Below are 21484 nucleotides of genomic sequence, written 5' to 3' on the forward strand. Positions count from 1 at the left end.
TTTTGATAAAAAAATTTGACAGAACAAATATTCTGTTAAAATTGTTTAGAGAATCTAAATTTCGTCAAAAGTTTCAAACGAAACATTTCCCTCACAACAATTTTCGTCAGAAAACTTTCCCATTGAAATTTTGAACCAAAAATATTTCGTCAAAATTTTTGACGGAATTCATTTTGTGTTTAAAACATTTGATGGAGGAAATCATTTTCGTCAAAACTTTTGACGGAAACTAAATTTCGTCGAAAATTTTGATAGAAAATTTATTTTTGTAAAAATTTTCATTAGAGAAAAAATTCCGTCGTTTTTCAACAAAAAATATACAGACGAAAAAATAATTTTGTGAAGAAATTTTCGTCGTTTGCAACGTAGAAGTTTCATCGAAAATATGATCTTTTTTAGTATTGTTAAAATTAGTGATTTGTCATCTTAAGATAGAAAGAACATTCTCTCATCCTTTACTTTTCACTAATTTTGCTTCACATGTGCAGGGGCTTAAAATTATATTCCTTTATTTATTCAACAAATATCAAATTTATTATAAAATTTATATATTTTAAAACAAATAAATAATTAAATTACACGAGTTTAAAAAATAAATCAATAACTATAAAAAAATCAAATTAAAAACATGTTTTGAAACCAAATAAAAAACGGGTCAGGTCCGATTTGACCCACTTCAGAAACCAAGTCAGGTCAGATCCGACTCGATTCTGAACTAGTTCAAAAAAATCCAAATCAAATCAGGACCCGACTTGGATCAAATTAAAGTGGGTTGGGTCAAAATAACTGACCTATAAAAATCAAGTTAGATCGAGTCGGTACAAAAACCTGACCCAACCTGATCCGTGCACACGCTGTAGTAGAATAAATTTTTTCCAATGTTAGATAACACGCTACGCAAGGTCCATGGACAATTTGAAGTTCAAGTTCAAGATGGACTCTCTTTTTTTTTCCGGCCAATTCAATCATAAGTCTCACATTTTTTCAATGGAATTTTATCCTAAAAAAGAGAGTTGATAACTTGCAACCTCCATCCAACTTTTATTGTGAGAGAGATATTTAAAAGATCGGGCCTCTTTTGTTAGCTAAAAGTACCAATATCTGAAGATGAATTTAACTACTGATGGTATGTATAACAATGCTTGCATATAAAAGAATATTTTACGACCCGATGAAGTTACTTCGAATTTTGAACAAATTTGGCCAGGGACCCTCTTAAGTAACTTTCATAATCCAGAGATTCAGATTCTTCAACTTGACTAGAGCATCTCAGTGGATTTGAAGCGCTATCTATGTCACTGTTTACATGGAAATTTGTCTTATTGTTTTGACTAAGCTTCAGATTATCCTTTTTGCATTTGATTGATCCAACTAACCCATTGTTAAATATTTTTGAGCTTTGATAAAAATAAGCTCCGTCAATGGGTGAATCTCCTTCTAGTATATTCAATACCTGTACATTAAATAAAAAAAGCCTACTAAATAGTTGCGGTTAAACATTTACGAAGATCAGTTAGGAGAATTTTCAAGATGTAATCAGTCAAAAAGTATATGGTAAAATTTGGTGAAGAATTTAGAACCTGGGACATCCTTGGTCGCTGTTCTGGAAGAGGTGAGGTACATAAAAAAGCAGCATGCATCATGCACTCCATTCCTTTTTCGACATAGTTATTATTCAATCTAGAATCTATTAACTCGTTTGTTTTTTTCTTCTCAATCATTGTACTACCCTGCAACATTCAAGGCCAAGATAACGTTATGCTAACTTGTGATCTTTATTTTGAGTTAAATTGTAAATAAATACCCTTGTCTAACGCTTTGTCTTTTTACTTTAGAGCAGGAAACTCACCCATTCTGATATAGATTGTTTTCCTGTTTTCCTTGAGAACTCCATGGCCCCAAAGCCACTTAAAAGCTCCAACAGAATAACTCCAAATGCATATACATCAGCCATCTCTGAGACTTGGCCGGTTTGTCTGTATTCAGGAGCCAAGTAACTACATAAGTATAATGCACAAATTATTATAATAGTAATATATTGCTGCAAAGAAGTGCATAGACTGAAAATCTTGTAATTAGATGGAGTTACAGGTTGCTCTTACCCAAATGTACCAATTAGATGTGTCTCCTCAGCTGATTGAGCATTAAGTTGCCATCTTGCAAGACCAAAATCTCCAATCTTTATGAAATGACAATTAATTTTTAGGATCATCTAATCTCCTCTGAATTAATACTCAAACTAATTTCAGAAGCTCAACATTTTATATAAAATGAAAGAGGAAGGTTATATTTACAAACTTTTTGTTTACAAACTCTTACAAACTACACTAAGTATGACCGGTCATACTTCAATCAAGAGTGTATAACCAGTCATTGTATGACCAGTCATACTTAGTGTAATTTATAAAAAAAAATTGATAAACGGAACCTTCTCCAAAATGAAAACATAAAAAAGAAATAAACTTTAATCTATACAGACCATTGGCTCGAAGTCATGAGTGAGGAGAATGTTGCTAGGCCTCAAGTCTGTGTGTACAATACAACCAACTCGGCAATCTTCATGGAGGTATCTCAAGCCTCTTGCAGTGCCTACTGCAACCTTCATTCTATCATGCCAATTCATCACCTGGTTTGTTTCTGTTCCTACATATATATACATTTCCTTTCACTCTTTCAGCTAATCAAATTACAGTTGTGGTTTTCAAGAAGTGGAATGAAAAATTTGCATGTGTTCATAACTGCAGATAAATTGTACTAATATCTTTTGACACCAATTTCAATCTTACCGTACAGGTGCTTGTCTAAGGAACCATTGCAAGCAAATTCGTATATTAGAAGCCATTCTGTGTCAAGGCAGTATCCCACCAACATAAGCAGATTCCTGTGGTGTGCACTGCTAAGTGTTTCAACTTCCAAACTGAATTCTGATGCTGCAAATGCCTTCAGTTTCTTATACTGCTTCACTGTGATGACCTTTCCATCAGGCAATTCCCCTCTGTATACAAACCATATTCACCCTTTGCCATGAAGTTACAATCTGAAAATCCATCAGTTGCATTTGCTATCTCTCTGTAGGCAAACTTCCTTGGCGCATTTATGAAAATATTTTTCTTGTTCTTGCAGATGGAGCAAAGAGAAGAAAGGTTTGGAGGATTTGTGATGGAAAGGGACACGGCCTGTGTAATGATTGAGTTTCTGTCAGCTTTAGCAGAAGAAGGTGAAGGCTCTGACCCATGTTTATGAGAAGAAATCATGGAGGCTCTTCTAGCTAAAGTCGGTGCTTTCTCTGTTCTTTCAAAATGATGCTTTCTCTCAGCTGCCTCATGATTCATGAATACCAAAGAAATTAATATGATACATTGAATATATTGATATCTATGAGTAAGTTAATATCATGGAACGAAATATCTTACAGATTATAGTCCTTAAACGTCTAGATTTGATATCTGAAGGAGAAGGGTTGAATGTTTCCAGGTACTTAAAATCTTCATTGAAATAATCGGAGTTTAGATGAAGAAAACCATGAGAATCATTGATACTGCAAGGGTTGGTTTTACACTGATAATCTTTGTCTGTGCTGGGTGATGAGAAAGAATAAGTTCCGAAAGAGGAACTTTTGATATCAGAAGTGCTTGGAGTTGTTGCACTATTGTAATCCAAGATATTAGGAATCACGACAAGCATTTCTCTTTCTGCTTGTTTACTTTGGGTCCTACTCTCACTGAAGTTTTCTCCTGCTAATGGATTTACTGCTTTGAGGATTCTAGGAATAGCATGATCTATGACTACAACATTGCAGTTCAGTTGTTTAATGCAGTGATCAGCTTCCTTCTTCAGCAATCTGTAATTTTAAAAACGCGTTAGTGTTGGCATATTGTTATTCAAATTAATGCTTTCTTCAAGTGCTAATTCAGCAAATAGTTATAACTATTCTGCAAATACTAAAAGATAAAAAAGCAAGTGACAGAGTACCTATCAAGTATCACCCATGAGGCTTTAAGTTCTTTGGCTTTTGTGGCTACTGAACCCAGGTGAGCATCAATGATAACTTCCACTTGGGAGTGAACCTAGGAAAACAAAATAGTTAAAAATTGAAAGAACCCGTCTTACTTTAAGCTAAGTGGTGAAGAAATAGAAGTTTTAAACATATATACCTGCATCATATTTTTGGCTAACCGTAGCTGCTGCATCTTATGGACAAAAACATAGTTTGTTTGACGGCAGATATCCCTTTTACTTTCATCAACTTGATTAGAAGAGCTTCCTTCATTGTGCCTCGCACCGCCTGTCATCAAGAAAAAACACCATAGCAATGAACATTACATGGCCTAAAGCTAAAAAAAGAAAAAAGAAAATGAACGTTTATAAAAATGGTGTAAACCTACAACAAAGAAAATAATATGCTAAAGATTGACGGCTTCTATTTGAATTTGGAGTAAAAAGTCCACACGAAGGAAGAACAGCAAGCACTATTAAGGAGTCATCAGCCTTGGTCACATTTTGAACTGCCCATTCCAGTGCAGAATCGTTGCTGATTTCCTTACTAGCGTCAACAGCAACTACTATTACCTCTGCCCCCATTCTTTAAGGAATAAAGACTAATGCTGAGAAAGTAGAAAACAATGGTATCTTTCTTTGATTAAGTGCTTATAGAAGTACTGAATATTCTCTTAAAGCAGCAAATGAATAGGTTTAAGGTACATACATCATGCTTTGGTCAAAGAATGCCGTCTTAGTGTTTAGTTGCTTAGTTGCTTGTTCAATTTTTCAACAGTGCGATGGTAACATAGAAATGGAATGGACCAAGAGAAAAAACAAGTTTTAGACATACAGAGAGAGACAGGGTCGTTGGGATGATGCAAAGGGCGCCACAAGGCAGAATTGGACAAGTATTTTTGAAATGCTCTTTTTCTGTCTGTATGCTTTTGGAACAGTAACCAAAATACCACTGTTCATCAAGTTTTTTATTTAAATGCCATGCGAACAGTGTTATTTTCCAATTTGGCACGGGATCAAGTTCGTTACCCGGTGTAGCGAACTCGGTTTACTGACATGTCACATTTTTAGTGGACACCAAGTTCGCTACACGGGATAGCGAACTCCATATTTTTTTTTTAACCTGGTACTTGTTATCCACTAGAAATGTGACACGTCAGCAAACCGAGTTCGTTACATCAGATAACGAACTTGCTCCGTGACAGATTGGAAAATAATACTGTTGACATTTGGATAAAAAAATTGATAAATAGTAACATTTTGATAGGCTTTTTTTTTTTTAACTCAAGGTGAGCTTTTTGACCCTCTCAATAAAACATTCCATTACGTACGTTAAAAGGGCCACCAGGTGAGCCGTAAGCAATGCTGCTATTTTATACAATTTATTATCCATTTCACAATGTGAGGCAATAAGACCCGGAGCCATTTGCCTTTCATATGATATATACATTAATTCGTAATAACAATAAAAGTTGCATCTCACATTCTGCAACAACCTTGTCATAAATTACATGGGCCATACATTCATTAGCTGAGTGGTATCTTCTGTGGGTGCAGATGCTTTGATATGAAATCTATGACCGTCCAAAAGGTATGTTCTACTATCCGTATTGCCAATTCTTAGAGTATTCTAGGTAAAACCTCACTATCGGATGTCTAATTAGTAAGACTCATATAACAGAGTTAAAATTGTTTGTTATTTTAAATAATATAAAATTATGTCATTTTTAATAGAGAGATAAATACAAAATAATATTTTTTATTTAAAATTTAAATTAAAAAAAAACACTCATTTTTTCTCTCGTAATTTTTATTTTTTATGTTTATATATCTCATAGAATGGCATAACTTATGTCTTCTTTTTTTGTTTTTTTTTGTATAACCTCAATGTATTTCCAATTATTATTATTGGGTGAGTATATATTGTAAGAAGATAAGTGTCCCTCACTTGATCAAACTATGTGGGAAAAAGAGTCAACATTGCTCATCCTGTGGGGGGGACAGTGTGGGGCCTAGGCCCAAAGAACAGAAAAATCCATGCCTATGCATTCATCCATTTATTATATTCGTAACACGCAATGAATTTACATTGATAACGTTAGAATTGCCATAATAATATAAAACAAATAGGAACCACTCTTCCAAATAACAATGGCAAGAGTTGCCCTATGGAAATTCACGGTTATCTTGACTCTAGTTCTTGAACAGAACGTGGATAAATAAAATATACATGAAGCCTACTAAAAAAAACAAATAAATATAAAGGATGCTTGATTTATCAAGTTTCAGTATTGAGAAGAATTCCATATATGGTTATCTTGTATGGCTCGAACAACCAGAGACTTTGACAGAAAAATACAAAACAACATGTCAAAGTACTTATGTGCATGCCTGTTCCATCATCGCAAGTGGCAGCAACCAGAGGTTGATATAATTTTATCGTTAATGAACACTTCCCTCATCTGATCCACTGCTGCTAATATACTCAAAAGAGTGAACACTTCCCTCATCTGTTCTGCTTCTGCTGCTGCTGCTGGTAAGGCCAAAAGATATGTTTCCTTGTGATAGCCCATTGCTGCCATGCTCAAACATAACTCTTCCATCCTCTGATGCCAAACTGCTGCTATGGTGGCTTAAGGAAGCACCTCCATCCTTCGATTCCGTGCTACTCTTGTGGCTTAAGATTCTCACTGAAGATTTTCTACTGTTCTTATTGGTGGAAGATTTTTTGCTGCTCCTCTGGCTTAAATCGTTGACAGAAGTTTTTTTGCTGCTCTTTTGGCTTAAATCTTTGACACAAGATTTTCTGCTGCTCTTCTGGTTTAAAGTACCAACAACATCATGCGATTTCCTACTGCTTTTTTTGCTGCAAGAAACCTTTCTATCTCCTGAACCTGAACTAATTGGTCCATTCCTTGATCTCGAGCTGCTTTTGCGGCTTGATTGGACACGACCATGTTTTTTTCCATTCTTATAGTAATCATCAGAGACATCACTTCCTTGGTATTTTGCACTGTCTCTCCTGCGACTCTCCTCACCAGCTTCTTCTTCTTCTTCACTTCCACTCTCACTTCCACTTTCACTTTGGCTCTCACTTTCTGTTCCGCTTTCGCTTTGGCTTTCATCAGACCAACTCTCCTTAGAGACCGAGGTGGCAGGTGGTAGAGAAGCTGAAACAACATCTGGGGGAGCCGTTGAAAGAAAACTCAGAGCAGTTACAACATCACTGATAAAAGGACGTGCTTCTGGTTCATCCTGTAAGCACATGGCAGCTATTGCAACAGCTTGATTGAGATCCTTTTCTGGGAACTGTTTATTAAGACGTGGATCTGCCATATCTGGATATCTTTTTGGGTCCCTGAATAAGGGTTGTGCCTGTTCAATCACAAAAAGGAAATTTAATTGATATAAGGGGAAAAACAACAACATCAACATGCAAAAGAGATTGCCATATATATATATATGTTACCCATGAAACTAAGTTTTGTTCATTGTTTGGTCTTGTGGTGTCAATGGCACGACGTCCAGTTATGAGTTCTAGCAAGACAACTCCGAAACTGTATACATCTGATTTCAAGGTGTATTGTCCTGTTCTTACATACTCTGGAGCACAGTGACCATAGGTACCCATAACTCTTGGAGGTGCATGGTTCATCTTGTCTTCACCAGAAAACCTTGCCATTCCAAAATCCATTAGTTTTGTATTAAGATCAGGATCCAGCAAGACGTTGGATGCTTTCAAGTCCCGGTATATAACTGGGGGATTGGCAATGTCATGCAAGTACTCTAGTCCTTTAGATGCACCCGCTGCTACTTTCATTCTGTAGAACCAATTTAATGCTGGTTGATTCCCATTATTATCTGCCAAAAAAGCACACAAGTGCTACATTTTAGATTGCAACCAAAAAAACAAGGAGACATGCTCTTCCCAAAACTAAGAGTAAATATATGGTTTATATACACCCTCACACAATCACACAAGAGCCCGTTGGACATGAATGGTTAATAATACACAGGTTCACCCATCTCCCACTTGTTTTAAGAAATTTTACAAGAAAAAAGTAGAGAGCGATAAGAATTGAACCCGTGACATCGAGGCTCTGATACTATGTAAAGAACTAATTCAACGCAAAAATTTAAGCTGTTAAGTGAAAGCCCGTGAATGATTTATATACTTCTATAACATACATAATGGGATTAAAAACTCAAGATTTGATTGAGAGGTTATGTAAAGAAGGAAAGATAACTACCAAAAAGATGGTCTTCTAGAGTACGCCCAAGAATGAATTCATACACCAAAAGACGTTGATCACCATCAGCACAATAACCAATGAGATTGACCAGATTTTCATGGTGCAAGAAACTTAGGGTCGAAACCTCAGCCAGAAATTCCTTACTTCCTTGCATCCCATGTCGGTCGAATTGTTTCACGGCCACCACCTGAAGGCTCCAAAGAAACAAATGATCAAGCAAAAAATATGGGAAAAGTGTCTATACATTTAAATTACACAACTTACATCATTTTACTCTCACAAAGAGGTGGGACCCACAACTTTATTTTTTTTGTCAACTCTCTCTCCTCCTTTATCTATCTCTTTCTCTCTCTTAAAATGACACAACTTTACATCCTTCAAAATTATACACACTTTTTCCAAAAAATATATATATATATATATATAATCATTAAGTTTCTCTTTCTGCAATTTAAAGTTAAAACTCAAAGGGCTTATCACCTGTCCTGTTGCAGGAATTACACCTTTGTAGACCCTGCCGAAGCCTACTTCACCAATCACACATTCTTGACGGAAATTCTTTGTTGCAGTTGCTAGCTCACGGAAAGTGAAATTTTTTGCGTTGATATTTGCAGTGTCAACTTGGATTTGTTCGTCTGGCCTTTGTTTCTTCATATCTGCATGTCAACAGAACGAACCACAACGTTTTAAAAAATTGCTATTGGCTTTCAGAAATTGATTAGATAATTCAATTCCATTTTGTCACTCTTTCTTATGATTCATGAATCTTTTATCTTGATTTATCAAATAAATAAAACAAATAAATCCTTATCCTGACAAGTTTTACGTATATGAATGATATAGTATTTGATGAAATAAACAAATATACATCTATTTGGAAACTTATATTACCTGGTGTTTTTGCTGTTACATTATTTTCCTGCGGTGTACTAGATTCGTGCTCCCACTTGCTTTGGCTTTTATAATAGCCACAACACGGGAAACAACAACTCATGCTTCCAACCTTCCACGGTATAAATCAAATAAACAACCTCGCAGAAGGATTTCTGTTGGAAGAAATTAATAAATATATTTATTAAGTCTTGGGTCTAAACAATATTAATATTGTCATCCAAAAACAATGCCAAAGAAGAAACTCTTTTGGTAAGTTGAAAGACAAAGGACGAAGGGAGGGTCCCTCAAATAAGATTGAAGGACCCCAGAAGGAGGGGACCGGAGTCTATAAGGATGGCGAGGAGATTAACAGGAAAAGATGAAAAGAAGAGGAAGCCATGTTTGGCGGCAATGGAAAAATGATGAGAAATCTCGGAGAGAAAAAGGGGGAGATTTGAGTGGACTTAATTACGAGGAATCCTTTTAGATGGATTCCCAAAAATGTGGAACTCAAATTCCAGTTTTTGGGTTGAAATCAGTTAAATCTGATTATTATCTTCCAGGCCATACATGGATGGCATCCAGCCGTTTCTTTTCTTTCCATTTAGTTAATTAAGGTTATATTTTGACTTGCATATATATATATATATATATATATATATATATCATTCTTAATTTACATGAGTGTATGGTTATCATTACGGGTGAAACTAGATCGGGTCGGCCTACAGGGCCTACGTCTCGGCCTACGTCAGGCCAGACTTGACCTAGTATATTTTATAAAATAGGTCAAGCTTGAGCTTTGAAAATACTTGTTTAATAAAAAGGCCGTAGGCCCATTTTCACAAGGTCTGGCCTATAAGCCTGCAGGCTGGCCTATATTGTACTATTTATTTTAAATAAAATAAAATATAATAAGTATGCCTTCAAGAAAAAATAAAAGATATAAATTTATTCAATTGCAATTATATATAACTTGATTATATTTTAATAGAAATCTGACTTTATTTCTTATGAAGGAGTGTTTGTTAGATTCATGTAGTTATTTTAATTTACATAGTATGAACTTGTTTGTTGGATTTGATGAAATATATGTTATTTAGTTTGAGCATTTTGCTTTTGAAAGTGACTTAAATGCAGATTATATGAGTTTTGTTGTGATTCATGATTCTTTTTGAATGTTGAAATTATGATTTTTGGTTTAGCAACAAAATTTGAGTATTTTGTAAAGTTGATTCATGGTTCTGCTTGGAAGTTAAAAATCAACAGGCTAACAGGTTATGTCAGACTCTTTATTTTTTTATAAACGGGTCAAATCAGGCTAATAATTAGACTTGTACCAAGCTTTGGTCAGGCCAAAATAAATTTTTTTTACATAGGCTTGGACTTTTCGGGACAAAAATTTGGCCGAACCCAGTCCACTTTCACCCTAGTTATGACTTATGATGATGACCTATTATCTTTCTATAGCATTTATATGAATCAAGTATTCAAAGAGCTAAGATTAATTTATTACATCTATTTGTTTGAGGGAAAAAAATAATTTAGATCGGTGCAGTCAGATCAATAATCAATATGTTTTATGTTACAATATATTTTTCTCAAGTAACTTATCTTTACATGTCTTAATTATTGATTTGAGTATCTATAATTTATTATATGTATTAAAAAAATCAATATGAGCTTATATCAAAAGTGAGCAAATAAAAATATATTTACTCCTAATTTAATCTAAAATATATCATAATCGAAATTTACTAAATAATTTAAGGTAAACACTAAACATGCGTTTATAAAGAAACTAAAAATAGTATAGAATCGTACCCAAAAAAATTCTTCTTTCGTGTATAAGTATTATTATAAATTATCCCTTTATCTCATATATAGCATGTTTTGATTTTGGAATAAGATAATTTATTCATTGTTTTTTAAGACATTATCGTATAAAAAAAAGTTACATTTACAATTTTTTTTTTTTTTTGATAACACATTTACAATTTTTTATGTGTACATAAACTTACATATTTGTTTTCACAAGAAAATGTTATATATGGGGTTTGTATTTGTCATTTAACATGACACAACAAACTTTCTTATACACACAACATTTTGTGAGACCCATACTTTTTGAAGAAAAAATAAAAAAAGAAAATTACGGCACGCAAAACGAATCTCTATAACATTACACAATTACTTTTTCTACAACATAACTCTTATAAAACCCTATATATATATATATATATATATATATATATATATATATATATATGTTATATATATAAAAGGTTATATGTACTACCTTTTTTTCTTATTATCAATTTTGTTATCGTTCGATCAAAATCAAATAACGGCTCTAATTTGATGTTATTTTATAATTATTGATTTGATTTTGATCCAAGGATAACAAAATTTGTAGTAAGAGATAGTAAGAAAATAGCAGTTTCGCATATATTTATATTTATATTTCTGCAGCTGCTGCATGTGCTGTAGTCAAATATTTACCATATATATACGTGAAAGTATTAAATGTAGGAAATCATAACTATACATCTATTATTGTTGTACGTTAAGTGACTTTAAAGCACTAAATTTAGAAATGATTTTATCATATATATATATATAACGGTTGTGATTTGGTGTCAAAAGATCTTGTCTTTTATATATATAGAAAATACTACTCTTAAGCAGCATAAGAGTAGTTTATCTCCTGTAGATCCATCGAAAATCGTGACTTTTTTTTTTCCTTTTTTTGTAAATAGTGAGCCCCATCACATTTGTCTCTACAACATAAGATATCTTCTTTCATGTAATATGAGATTAGATGAATCATATATATATATATATATATATGTGTGTGTAAGAAAATATGGAAATTAAATGTTTTGTGACTATCTTTCTACGTAATATATATGATATATATGTGTGTGTAAGAAAATAGGGAAATTAAATGTTTTGTGACTATCTTTCTACGTAATATAGTATAACGTTGCTTTGAATAATTATGTCGCTTAACGAGGGAGCGGGAAATATTTTTTAAGAAGGGAAAAATTATAATACAATTTTTTTTATGAAAAAAAAATAGAAATTATACTTACGAATTACAATTAAAGATTTCTGTAAATTTCGAACCCTCCCTTGTTCCACCATTATGTCCCTTTAAAATGTACGTTGGGTCACACCAACACTTATATGACACAGTCACACAGGTAGTATAATGATTCTAATGACAAATTTGTACATTGAATAATATTTTTTATACGGTTGTTATTAAGCCTGAACTAGGTCAATGGATAATTAGTTCAATCGGTATATCAATAATTAAACAGGCTAAATTGAATTTTTGTAAAAATATAATAAATATAGGAGAGGGTTATATTTATAAATTTTTTTATTTAAAACTCAATTATGTATTCTTCGGAATATATAATTGAGTTTGTAAAAAAAAAAAATTGTAAATATATCTTTTTCTATAAATATATAAATAAATATAATATGACAATTGCTTTATACTGTTTATTAAACGATTTTAAATATCATGATAATTACTTTAAAGTTAAATGCGTACTTAAGTCATTTTACGAGATTATTTACTTATTATTGTTAAGTGTGGTTTGACCATCCTATCCTACAAGTTTTTGTCTATGAACTTTATTGACAGTGTAAGGCAGTTTAGTTATAAAGGTCCAGTTTACTTATCAGTTACACCATCTCTTATATACTCTTTTTTTTTTTTTATAACAATAAGGGGCATAGCCCCAAACAAAACACAAAAGAAACTAACAGAAAACTAACAACCTATGCAGGATCTATAACCCCTGAAGGTCTTGATCAAAAAGATGAGCAAGTTGATCTGGCATGATGCGATGATGCCATAATCCAGTGTCTTATATACTCAAATTTATTTAATGAAGATGACATGCATGTGTAACACATAATTTGATGATAGTTTAGAAAGTTAACATTAACAATAAATCAAAATCAAATTTAAAAATCATTGGGCTACATATTTATTCCAAATGGTATATCACAACTTTGGAAAGAGCATCATTTTAAAAGTCGATGGAAAAAATTTGCAACATAAATAGGGGTAAGAATATGATATGAACCTCCCAAATGGTCCTACAGACCTCACAAGCTCAGTAGCTATGGAAGGTAAAATAGACCACGAAAGACAGAGGGAAGGGGACACGAACAAAGATGAACAACGTTGGGCAAAGAAGAGAGAGAAGCGGACACCTCAATGGCTTAGGGACTTTGTGATGCTGACAGGTGTCTAGATGGTGGGTGAGTGATGAAGACAGGTGGCTAGTTGATGGACTCTAATACTAACAGGTGGTTGAACGAGATAGATGGAAGTGGATTATGGGCTGTGAGTTGGAAGAGCCCATGATGGGCTGATCAGCAAGAGTAGTATAAATAACGGGCTTATGGTATACATAGGCCCATCCTTAGTTTCATTCTGCAATTTGGATTCTGTTGCTATATAGGTTAGTAGGGGACCACTAGGGGTTTTTAGCTAAATATCTTGTAACAAACTTCTCCTTCTTCCTTGCAAAAACCTTCTGGAGTTGCCGGCATCCTTGAATTGTCGTTGCTAATATCAATTTTCGTATGTTTTTCTTTCTGTATTGATTGTCTAGATAGTTGAATTTATCATTTGGTGCTCTTTTCATTGAGAGACAACTTCCTCAAGAAAAATGGCGGAAGGAACTCGCTCCACAGTAAAAACGAATATGATGGAAGAGTGTGTGGCCAAACTTGCTCGTCACGAAGAACAGTTCAATGCCTTTGGGGATTTGCTCCAGAGCATGAACCTAAAATTAACATTAATGGAGGCCAAGTTGGATCAGAATCAAAAAGGCAAATCTGAGCATAAGGGTGGAAGCAGCAATGAATCACGATTAAACACTTTCTTTGGAAGTAATGCATATAAATCGGTAAAATTCACAGTACCTAGATTTGCAGGAGGGAACCCAGAACCATGGATACACAAGATTCAGCAATTCTATGGATTCCACAATTTGAGTGATGGGGATAAGCTTACATTGACGTCCTTCTAGATGGATGGAGTGGCTGAAAACTGGTTCCATTGGATGGAACGAAGCCAACGGCTATCAACGTGGAGTGCCTTTGTGGTAGCATTACGCTCACGTTTTGGACCTTCCAAGTATAGAGATCTCCGAGGAGAATTGGGAAGGTTGACACAGAATGCCACAGTAGAAGAATATCAGAAGGAGTTTGAACAGTTGTCCAATCTAATCATAGGGATCGATGACGTTACCTTGCAAAGCTACTTCGAGAATGGGCTCAAGTCTGAAATTCGGAATGAGGTCCGAATGCATCTCCCTGAATCATTGCAAAAATGCCATTAAATTGGCTAAAGTGGTGGAAGATAAGTTCAATGACCGAACTCCTGCACGATTGGGATACCAGAGAAATTTCACCAACAACCAGACAATTAAACATCAACCCGGCTTGTTACAACCTCCAAACAAAGGGGTGGTCAACACAATTGGAGCATCGAAATAAATTGTACCAATTAAACGCTTGTCAGCAACTGAAATGATGGAAAAAAGAGAGAAAGGGCTTTGTTATTATTGTGATGAAAAGTTCAACCAAAACCATGTATGCAAGGGAAAGATGTTCCTAATGCTTATTCAAGAAGATGAGGAGGAAGAAAAAGATGAAGAGATTGAAGTCACGAATGAGAAGATTGGGGGTGAGGAGGAAATACCTGGCATTAGTTTACATGCTATGGATGGTCGATATTCTTCCAGCACCCTGCGGTTGAAAGGGATTATCAATAAGAATCATGTCCAGGTATTGGTGGATGGGGGTTCCACTCATAACTTTGTACAAGAAAGGATAGTCAAGTTTCTTGAGTTGGAGGTGAAACCCATCGGGCAGTTTAAGGTGCTAGTGGGGAATAGGGCCAGTCTAGGATGTAAGGGGGTTTGTAGACAAGTGGGGCTGGAATTGCAGAGATACAAATTCTTTCCAGATCTGTTTGTACTACCTATACAGGAGCCGAGGTAGTGTTGGGAGTGCAATGGTTGTCTGAATTTGGAGATGTAACCACTAATTACAAGCAGCTAGTCCTGAAGTTTGAAAAGGAAGGGAAGATGATTGAGTTGAAGGGGGAGACAAGGATGCAAGTAGAACCAATAGAACTGCATCAGCTCCGTAGACTAAGCAACTCTGATGCTGTAGCTACTTATTTCCAATTACAGACCATTGATCACCAACGCTCGAAGGAGCCTTATATAGTGGAAACTTGACATTCCTTGATACAACCAGTGTTGCAGGAGTACGAGGATATCTTTGCTACTCCCAGCCAGTTACCTCCCTCCAGGCCAGAAGACCACTGAATTCATCTTGAACCTGGAACAAAGGTAGTGAATGTTAGACCATACAGGTATCCTTATTTTCAAAAATCAGAAATAGAAAGATGGTAAAAGAAATGCTTGATACTGGTGTTATTAGACCGAGCCTGAGTCTTTTCTCATCACCAGCTCTGTTGGTAAAGAAGAAAGATGGAACTTGGAGATTCTGTGTAGATTATAGAGCACTAAACCAAGTCACCATACCGAACCGGTTCCCAATTCCTACTGTAGATGAGATGTTAGACGAGTTAGCAGGGGCAATCATTTTTTCCAAGATGGACCTACGCTCAGGGTACCATCAAATCAGAATGGCTCCTGAGGATGTTTTACAACATGGAAATGAAGAAATTTTGCAACTTTTAGTGCAGTGGGAAGGATTACCGTTGGAAGACGCGACTTGGGTCTCTTACTCTGAGTTTTGCCAAGCCTTCCCAAACTTCGATCTTGAGGGAAAGATCGTGTCTTCAAGGGAGGAGGGAAATGATATGAACCTCCCAAATGGTCCTACAGACCCCATAAGCTCAGTAGCTATGGAAGGTAAAATAGACCACGAAAGACAGAGAGAAGGGGACACGAATAGAGATGAACAACGTTGTGCAAAGAAGAGAGAGAAGCAAACACCTCAATGGCTTAGGGACTTTGTGATGCTGACCGACAGGTGTCTAGATGGTGGGTGAGTGATGAAAACAGGTGGCTAGTTGATGGACTTTGATACTAACAGGTGGCTGAACGAGATAAATGGAAGTGGATTATGGGATGTGAGTTGGAAGAGCCCATGATGGGCTGATCAGCAAGAGTAGTAGAAATAACGGGCTTATGGTATACATAGGCCCATCCTTAGTTTCATTCTGCAATTTGGATTCTGTTGCTATATAGGTTAGTAGGGGACCACTAGGGGGTTTTAGCTAAATATCTTGTAACAAACTTCTCCTTCTTCCTTGCAAAAACCTTCTGGAGTTGCCGGCATCCTTGGATTGCCGTTAACAATATCAATTTCCGTATGTTTTTTTTTTTCTGTATTGATTGTCTAGATAGTTGAATCTATCATAATAGCAGATTCGATTTATCACTATTTTATGGCCAAACTTAGTTTTGGCTTATTTTAACCTAATTTATTTAACTTATTCTACAAAGATGTATTTACCTATTTATTTATTATTTAGATATATTATTATAAATATGTACTTACACAATATATTGATCACAAATTACTATAATTACTAGTTAGTTCAGCTGATAAAATCAAATAAGGTCAACTAAAAGTCTAAAAGGCTTTTGGTGTATTTTGTTTTAGGGAAAAAGATTTCTCATGTTGCATGAGAAATCTCCTCTCCTACCACTCTCACTTCGATGTTCGTGCCAATCATTTTTTTATTTTTTATTTTTTTCTTTAAAGTGGGCCCCACCCCTTTCTCTCTCTGTAAGAAAACTTGCATTTCTCATGCAACATGAGAAATTGCAAGCCCTTTGTTTTATAGAATTTTCATTAGTAAGTCATCAATTATTCAATATGGACCGCTATAAGCTATCTCTAAATATAATACAACATTTCCCCTCCTAAAGTTTCATGTACCAAAAAAAACTATAATAAAATTAAAGAGAAGATAACATGAGACATTCTCTCTTTCCAACTTTTAAATATTATATGAGAATTGAATTAAATGTTACAATTTTATAAAAATGTTTTTAAATAAAAAATTTAGAAAAAATTAAAAGTAACGTGTTAAAAGAGGGGAAGTTATACTTACTATTATTTTAGCCTTACTATTCTTATTACTTAATTGGAAACAGTTGGATTAAATAGAAATTAACAACAACTAATTTTTTCTATATTTTAATCATTAATTTCAAATTAATCCAACGTAACCAATCAGGTAGTAAGAATAATAAGCCTAAAATGGTAATATATATAACCGCCTTTGATAAAATAATTATGAAAACTTATAATAAAAAATGGTTATTCTTGTATGATGGTTTCTCATGATTATTTATTGGGGTTTGCATGTGTCATTTAACATGACACAACAAATTTTCCTACACACACAACATTTTGTGGGGCCCACACTTTTTGAAGAAAAAAGAAAAAAAAATTACGGCACGCAAAATGAATCTCTATAACATTACACAATCACTTTTTCTACAACATAACTCTTATAAAACCCTTATTTATTATAAGGTAAAATTGTTGAGACTCTTTATTGTCAACTATACTCTCTATTAAATACTTGTAATTATTTTATTATTAATTCAATAATTTTTTATTCAGGTTAACTTTTTTTTGAATTATATTTTCTTGTTTATTCACATACATTGTTAAAAATATAGTAAATTATGATTAAAACAACAATTTGGTGAACATAATGTTGTTTTCCTATTCAAACAAAACAAGAAAAAAATAATTAAAAAAACCATAAAATAAGGAAATAATAATCATAATAATAATCACTCCCCTTCATAACACTTATATTTTTCATTCTATCTTAACATACACAAACTTTTATTTTTAAAGTTGTTGTTTTTTTTTTTGATAACATTTTTAAAGCTGTTTTACATAAGAAAACTCCCACTTTTTAGAAACTCGCTTCGATTTTCATCTAAGCAGACATAACATAACTAAAGTTTATTGGTGATGTTAACTAGACAGGCAAATGAAAAAATTATAAGTTCCTCGATTACAAACAAGTTATAAAGTCATAAGAAGAATTATTAGAGTTACCAAAAAAAAAAACTTAACATTAATATCTTGTGTGAACATCTAATTTTGTCCCAAACATTAAAAAAGGACAAAAATAAAAAAATAAAGGCAATGCTTAAATAGTCTAAGGGGCATTTCGTATGCGTCATTTTTTAAGATTCTCGAGAAATTAAATTTTTCTAAATTTTAAATTTTCAGATATTATCATAAACTGAATGTAAAAATCATATTTTTGAAAATTGAGATTCTCGGACAAATTTTTTTTCTTCCTCTACCAAACGCTCCCTAAGGGCTTTGTTTTTCTCCTTCCACATGAGAGGAGAAATTTTCCTACACGCACATGACACATGTTTAAGGTGAGTCTCACTGTTAAAAATTAAAATAAATAAAGTAAAGCACATAAATCGTATTATGATGTGAAAAATACTTTCTGCAATAATATGAAAAAATATTTTTCCTTAATCTAATTATGCTTAAATAAGAAAACGATCAAACATAGAGAGAAATTTATAATAAATGTTCTTTTAAAGTTAATAAATATTCATAATAAATGAATATGCATTTTTTTTGGAAAGTAATAAATATGAATTTAAACATAGGTTTTATGTTTATCATGTTATAAGAAATAAAATTATCTTCTACATATATATAAAGGGAAAAATGTTTCTGCAATTAATGCAGATAAGTTATCTGCATTTATTCCCAAAACGACGTCGTTTTGGTATTGAAATCTCAAAAAATTATAAATATAAAGACTATTATAACCCTGAAATAAATTAAAATTACAAAAACACCATGAATTCCGCCTCAAAACGACGTCGTATTGACTTACTACAGATAACTTATATGCAGTAACTGCAGAAAAAATGAACCCATATATGAAAATATATAAGATCTATATTTTCTCTTTCTCTTTTTCTTTTTCACATGGCGTCACATATTTTGTATGTCCAACATATTTTATATATACGTGTGTAGGAAATAAAATTATCTTCTAAAATATTAAATCCTTAAGCATATTATTCGTCACCCATATCTTATATATATGACACATTCCTTACTCACTAAGAATGTGGTGTCAGCCAGTCCAATACGACATGAGATAAGATAAACGACCAAAGCAACCGAAGGTGATTTTGGTAGAAGCGTTAGTTTGACCCCGTTTATATTCTATGCTCTGCCCAACACCAATGGGCATAGACTGAAACAGAAGCACGATGGAGTTACAAGCCTTGCCGGAGGGATGCATCGCTCACATACTATCATACACCACTCCTGTGGATGTATGCAGTCTCTCCCTCATTTCCAAGGCCTTTTGTTCCGCAGCTGAATCCGATTCTCTTTGGGATCGTTTTCTTCCCTCCGATTTGGTCTCTATCATTTCCGAATCTTCATCCTCTTTGCTCGCTACCTCTTCCTCTAAGAAGGCTCTCTATCTTGCTCTCTCCGATCATCCCATCATCATCGACCATGGTACAAAGGTATGCTATCTTCTTTCCTAATTAAAATTAATTTACCCTCACTTATCATTATGGATTCAAACCTTCACTTGAACCACACCAAATAATATTATGATACATGAATAGGAGGTTAGGTTGCATCTCATAACTCTGTCTATTGATGTTAGATCTGGTTCATTTCCAGGGACCGAATCTCATTCATTCAGTACATTTACTTTCAAATTAACAAAGAATTCAGTATTCCTTATGAAACATTCTTTTCTTATTTACCTCAGTAAGATCTAAAAAATATAACAAAAAACAATCTGATTCATTAGTCCCAACCAATGCTTCTTTCTTCTTTTCTGAGGTAGGAATTACCAAAGCTCTTATTGGTTTTGGATGTTTGCTAATTGATAAATTGTTTTGTAGTTTATTTATTTTGAATTTAAGTGTGGTTCAGAATGTTAAGCTTTTGGTTTGTGAAATCTCAATGCAGAGCTTTCAATTGGAGAGAAAAAGTGGGAAAAAGTGTTACATGCTTTCCGCAAGAGACCTCTCCATTATCTGGGGTGATACTCCTGAGTATTGGAACTGGATAACCTTGCCGGGGTCCAGGTCAGCATTTATTGAGGTTTTTGTTTTACTACTTACTGTGGATGTTTTTTTGTTTTTTGTTTCCGTACCACATGTCATTCTTCTATTTCCTTTGCACAACTGTTGAACAGGTTCGAGGAAGTTGCTGAACTTGTACAAGTGTGCTGGTTTGAAATTCGTGGGAAGATAAATGCCCATGAGTTGTCGTCAGACACTAATTATGCAGCTTTTCTTGTATTCAAGATGATCGATGCAAGTGGGTTTCACTATTGTCCCGTGGAGTGTTCCGTAGGTACATTTGGAGGCCGTGGCTGTACCAAAAATGTCTGTTTGGACCCAAACTTAGAAGAGACGCAACTCGATGCTAGATTCAAGGGCTTGCAACGTCCAAGTGTGAGAAGCGACGGTTGGTTGGAAATTGAGATGGGGGAGTTCTTCAATTCAGGTGTAGAAGATGAAGAAGTGGAGATGAGTGTTAAGGAGACAGAGAGTAATTGGTGGAAGCATGGTTTCTATCTTCAAGGAATTGAAGTTAGGCCTAAATTGTCTGTTCATAAACACAATGACCCAATAATAGGAGTTGGGCCTAGCTACCGCCCTAGGAGGGTCCTGCAAAAATGGGGTGACAAACTAAAAAATATATGGAATCGTGGTTAATTTTTACAAATTGCGAGAGGCTTAATTTATATATGGAAAAATATTTTCTCATGTTGCATGAGAATTCAATTTTTATGTTGTTACTTTTCGATTTGCGTGCAAAACTTTTATTTTTTCTCTTTTTAATAAATATGGGGCCACCACTAGTTGAGTCACAACATGACATGAGAATTCAATTCTCATGCAACATGAGAAAATCAAATCCCTTTATATATACACTGCAAATAAAGTGGTCAGTTACTTCGGGTGTGCATGACAACCATTCTATTCCCTAGCACTGTTTCTGAAAAGAAACAATTCTTTTCTATTTCTGTGCCATGGAACAGTTTCTGAGAAAAAAAAAGTGTTTGATAACATGTCTTATTTTTATTCCGAGAATGAGAATCGTGTTTGATAACACAACAAATAATATAATAAATAATAATTCCTATTAAAATAAATAAATTCTGGATCATCACTTTCCTTTCCACATAGTGTGGTTGTGGTGGCGGCGGCAGCGGTACGGTAGTGGTGGTGGCAGTGACGTGGTGAAGATATTGGTGGTGGTTGAGACGGCAGTGGATGCGACGATGACATTGGTAATGGTGGCAG

The 21484-nt window shown here is 34.2% G+C and overlaps 2 protein-coding genes and 1 pseudogene across 2 annotated transcripts; 1 reads left to right on the forward strand and 2 right to left on the reverse strand.

Moving 5' to 3' along the window:
- Positions 1-1177: 1177 nt before the first annotated feature.
- On the reverse strand, positions 1178-4581 carry LOC133288796 (inactive protein kinase SELMODRAFT_444075-like; annotated as a pseudogene).
- Positions 4582-6438: 1857 nt separating this feature from the next.
- On the reverse strand, positions 6439-9243 carry LOC133288797 (probable serine/threonine-protein kinase PBL25). The gene is made up of 5 exons (XM_061486615.1): positions 9141-9243; positions 8730-8905; positions 8247-8436; positions 7466-7857; positions 6439-7371 (listed from the first exon to the last, which is right to left on the reverse strand). The coding sequence occupies exons 1-5, from the start codon at positions 9241-9243 to the stop codon at positions 6439-6441; spliced, it is 1794 nt and encodes a 597-aa protein (XP_061342599.1).
- A 10045-nt stretch (positions 9244-19288) lies between these two features.
- Positions 19289-20944, forward strand: LOC133288815 (putative F-box protein PP2-B12). The gene is made up of 3 exons (XM_061486638.1): positions 19289-19681; positions 20139-20257; positions 20368-20944. The coding sequence occupies exons 1-3, from the start codon at positions 19418-19420 to the stop codon at positions 20891-20893; spliced, it is 909 nt and encodes a 302-aa protein (XP_061342622.1). The 5' UTR covers positions 19289-19417; the 3' UTR covers positions 20894-20944.
- The last annotated feature ends 540 nt before the right edge of the window (positions 20945-21484 follow it).

This window comes from Gastrolobium bilobum, unplaced genomic scaffold, assembly GCF_033153095.1.
Source record: "Gastrolobium bilobum isolate Gb01-03AN ecotype WA unplaced genomic scaffold, APGP_CSIRO_Gbil_v1 utg2264, whole genome shotgun sequence".
Lineage (NCBI taxonomy): Eukaryota > Viridiplantae > Streptophyta > Magnoliopsida > Fabales > Fabaceae > Gastrolobium > Gastrolobium bilobum.

Coding starts and splice junctions, on each gene's coding strand:
- LOC133288797 (XM_061486615.1), bottom strand. CDS start 9,243: ATGAGTTGTTGTTTCCCGTGTTGTGGCTATTATAAAAGCCAAAGCAAG. Junction 8,437..8,729: donor TAATTCCTGCAACAGGACAG/GTGATAAGCCCT, acceptor TGGAGCCTTCAG/GTGGTGGCCGTGAAACAATT. Junction 7,858..8,246: donor TCTAGAAGACCATCTTTTTG/GTAGTTATCTTT, acceptor CTTTTTTGGCAG/ATAATAATGGGAATCAACCA.
- LOC133288815 (XM_061486638.1), top strand. CDS start 19,418: ATGGAGTTACAAGCCTTGCCGGAGGGATGCATCGCTCACATACTATCA. Junction 19,682..20,138: donor TCATCGACCATGGTACAAAG/GTATGCTATCTT, acceptor ATCTCAATGCAG/AGCTTTCAATTGGAGAGAAA. Junction 20,258..20,367: donor ATAACCTTGCCGGGGTCCAG/GTCAGCATTTAT, acceptor ACTGTTGAACAG/GTTCGAGGAAGTTGCTGAAC.